Source organism: Nestor notabilis, unplaced genomic scaffold, assembly GCF_000696875.1.
Source record: "Nestor notabilis isolate BGI_N333 unplaced genomic scaffold, ASM69687v1 scaffold30105, whole genome shotgun sequence".
Classification (NCBI taxonomy): domain Eukaryota; kingdom Metazoa; phylum Chordata; class Aves; order Psittaciformes; family Psittacidae; genus Nestor; species Nestor notabilis.
This window is the reverse complement of record NW_009931096.1, coordinates 1-2,899: the sequence shown is the minus strand read 5'-3', so window position 1 is coordinate 2,899 and position 2,899 is coordinate 1. Positions and strand designations below refer to the sequence as shown.

At 54.4% G+C, this 2,899-nt stretch overlaps 1 protein-coding gene across 1 annotated transcript; it reads right to left on the bottom strand.

Moving 5' to 3' along the window:
- Positions 1-61: 61 nt before the first annotated feature.
- On the bottom strand, positions 62-2,896 carry LOC104406663 (NAD-dependent protein deacetylase sirtuin-6-like; the record flags this gene model as incomplete). Its single annotated transcript, XM_010015720.1, has 3 exons — positions 62-144; positions 1,941-2,123; positions 2,815-2,896. Coding segments are annotated over 3 exons (348 nt in total), but the record flags the coding sequence as incomplete, so codon positions are not given.
- Between the last annotated feature and the right edge of the window lie 3 nt (positions 2,897-2,899).

Here is a 2,899-nt window from a genome sequence, read left to right as displayed (position 1 = left end):
CCCACCAGGTGACAACCCCAGGGCCTCTGTCATTCCCTGGGGACACCAACAAAGCTCCCACCTCTCGGCTCAGGGCTCACGTACTTGCCACATTTCACACACTCTTCCACAAACATGTTCCCGTGGAGCTCAGCCAACTTGTCCCTGCAGGAGGAACAGCAGAGGTGAGCTGGGAGAGCCCCGGGACAACAGGGAGAGCTGCACAAGCCCCCTCCTCGCCAAGACCCAGCACCTCAGGGGCTCCTTCCACCGCAGCCTGGGAGCAGTTCTATCCCATGGCCGCAACTAGGACTGAAGGGAAGGACAGCACGTCCCAGCCTTTGCATTTTAAATGCTTCCATCTGCAGCACCAATTCCAGCCCCTGTTCTGATCCAGCCTCAAATCTCTGCGCCCAGTGGGAACTTGGAGCTTTGCTCTTCCAGTTCCTGCTGTTCCTCCCTGTCCTTGCATGGCTCTTTTGGCTACTTGTTTTGACTAAAACTCCCCTTGAGCTCAATGCAGAAGGCAGAGGAAAATAAGGCCATGCTCTCCCTGTGCTCCTGCAAGCCCCATGGTGACTGGGAACCTCCTCCAGGGTGGATGGAGACAGGACTGACTTGATTTCCCCTGTTTTGGCCTCAGCTCAGCAGCAGTTACTTAGGCACATGCTTTACTTGCATGGAAGAGCTGTGCTAAACCAGCGGGCGCCAGCAGCGATGGGCTGCAGGGAGCATGGCTGACTTCTAGTTCTTATTTCCTATTCTTTTTCCCATGGTTGTTTAGTTTAAAAAGCCAAATGTGGCACAAGGAGCAGGACTGAGGGCTTTTAATAACTGGAATTTCCCCCTGGGAGGCAGCTCAGGCACTGAAGATGTTCATGAGATGCATCCTCTCCAAGGTTCCATTCATGCTTCTTGTTCTCATCCCAGCTCCATTTTATTTTATTACTTGAACTCAGCTGCTCTTCCCTTCCCTTTCCAGGCAGCTCCAAGCACTGCGCCTCACAAGACAATCGCTCGCTGGTCTTAAGTGCTGGAAATGGCTTTTGTAACAGGCTGAAGAGCCTGTTGCCATGAGCGCTAATGGAGAGGTGGGTTCTTTTGAGGACATCTCTGAAACAGCCACTACTAAACATACCTCAGTCCCCACCACATGGGCAGCAGATGCTGTACTCTTTCTCTGTGGAGCTCCCTGCAGAGGGAACAGGCCCACGCAGGGTCCCTGACCTCACCACAGGTACATCAGAGCTGTCCTAGTTGTGGGACTCTCTCCTTCCTGCTGCCCTTACAGTTTTGCAAATGTATTGAGAGGCAAAATGCTCTGTAAGGCTCTCTGGTTTCATCTCTGGGGCAGCACTGTCTCTATTTTCTCTCAAGAAATTCAATTTAAGCAAAGTGCAAAAGTAGCTCAAGATCCAGTGCTGTGAGACAGCACTGGTCAACCAGGGCACCATGTGGCTCTGCAACCAGCAGCAGAGGTTTCATCTTCCCTGCACTTCCTTCACCCCTCTGGATGGGTACAGAGGCAGTGGAAAGGCTCATGTGCTCTGAGCCCACCTCCCTGCTTGAAGGCAATGTGTCCTTCCCGAGGCCATGGTTCAGGCTGCTCACAGTGGCACCAGCTCCAGTCACACAGCTGGTGGGTGACAACATGTGACAGCCCAACACTGAGACCAACAAATGGCTTCTGGGTGTCCATCTAGAGAGCATCAACCAAGGCTGGTTTCATTTCACCACCCTCTGAATTACTGCCATAACCTCTCTTCAGTTCAAGCTGGTTTATGCCTCCCTTCCAGGTTCCTCTCCCCACATCAGACACAGCTTCCAAACCAGCCGTGGAAATCAAGCCCCAGCATCAAACACCAGCACATGAGGCTGTTGCTTATCAGGCAGCAAGAACAGCCACATAGGAGCGCTGGGAAAGGGATGAGGAACCCGGAGCCGGGTGGGAGAGGCAGTACCGTGGGAATCCGGAGCGCACGTGAAGGCCATCCACGTTCTGGCTGACCAGGAATTTCAGGATACCGACCCTCTGCAGCCCCAGCAGCGCCATGTGAGTCTTGGAGGGTCTGGCACTCTCGAAGGTGGTGTCGAATTTTGGGGAGAGCCCCTTCTCTTCCATAGTCCAGACACCATTGGGCCCCCTGCAGCAGTGGGGACAGAAAGAGTGAGAATGGAGAGCTCGGGCTCTGAGAGGACAGTTGGAAATGCACCATGTGCCCTGTCAATGGAGGAGCGAGGCACTACTGAATGAATGTTGGTCACCAGTGATTTTGTTGTTGAGGGAAGCAGAGCACATGGAGGGTGGCCATGAGGGTGATCAAGGGCTGGAGCACCTCCCATATGAAGACAGGCTGAGAACATTGGGGCTGTTCAGACCCAGGAGAAGAGAAGCTGCGCGGAGACCTCAGAGCAGCTTCCAGTGTCTGAAGGGTGCTGGAGAGGGACTCTTCATCAGGGACTGGAGCGATAGGACAAGGGGTGATGGGTTTAAACTGAAAGAGGGGAAGCTCAGGTTAGATACAAGGCAGAAGCTCTTCCCTGTGAGGGTGCTGAGGCGCTGGCACAGGGTGCCCGGAGAAGCTGTGGCTGCCCCATCCCTGGCAGTGCCAGGTTGGACGGGGCTTGGAGCAACCTGCTTTAGTGGAAGGGGTCCCAGCTCATGGCAGGGGATTGGGACTAGATGAGCTTTAAGTTCCCTTCCAACACAAACCATTCTATGATTCTGTGGGCACAGCCTAACGCCAAAGGGCTGCTCAAAACCGGAGCTGTTCTGGCTGGGGCAGCATTCAGAGCTTTACAAGAACCTCCCAGTCCTTTGCCTGCTGCCCTTACCTGAAGTCAGGGATCCCCGAGGCAGTGCTGATTCCAGCCCCCGTGTGGAACACCACGTTGGAGGAGCTCCTGATCAAGTCCGCCA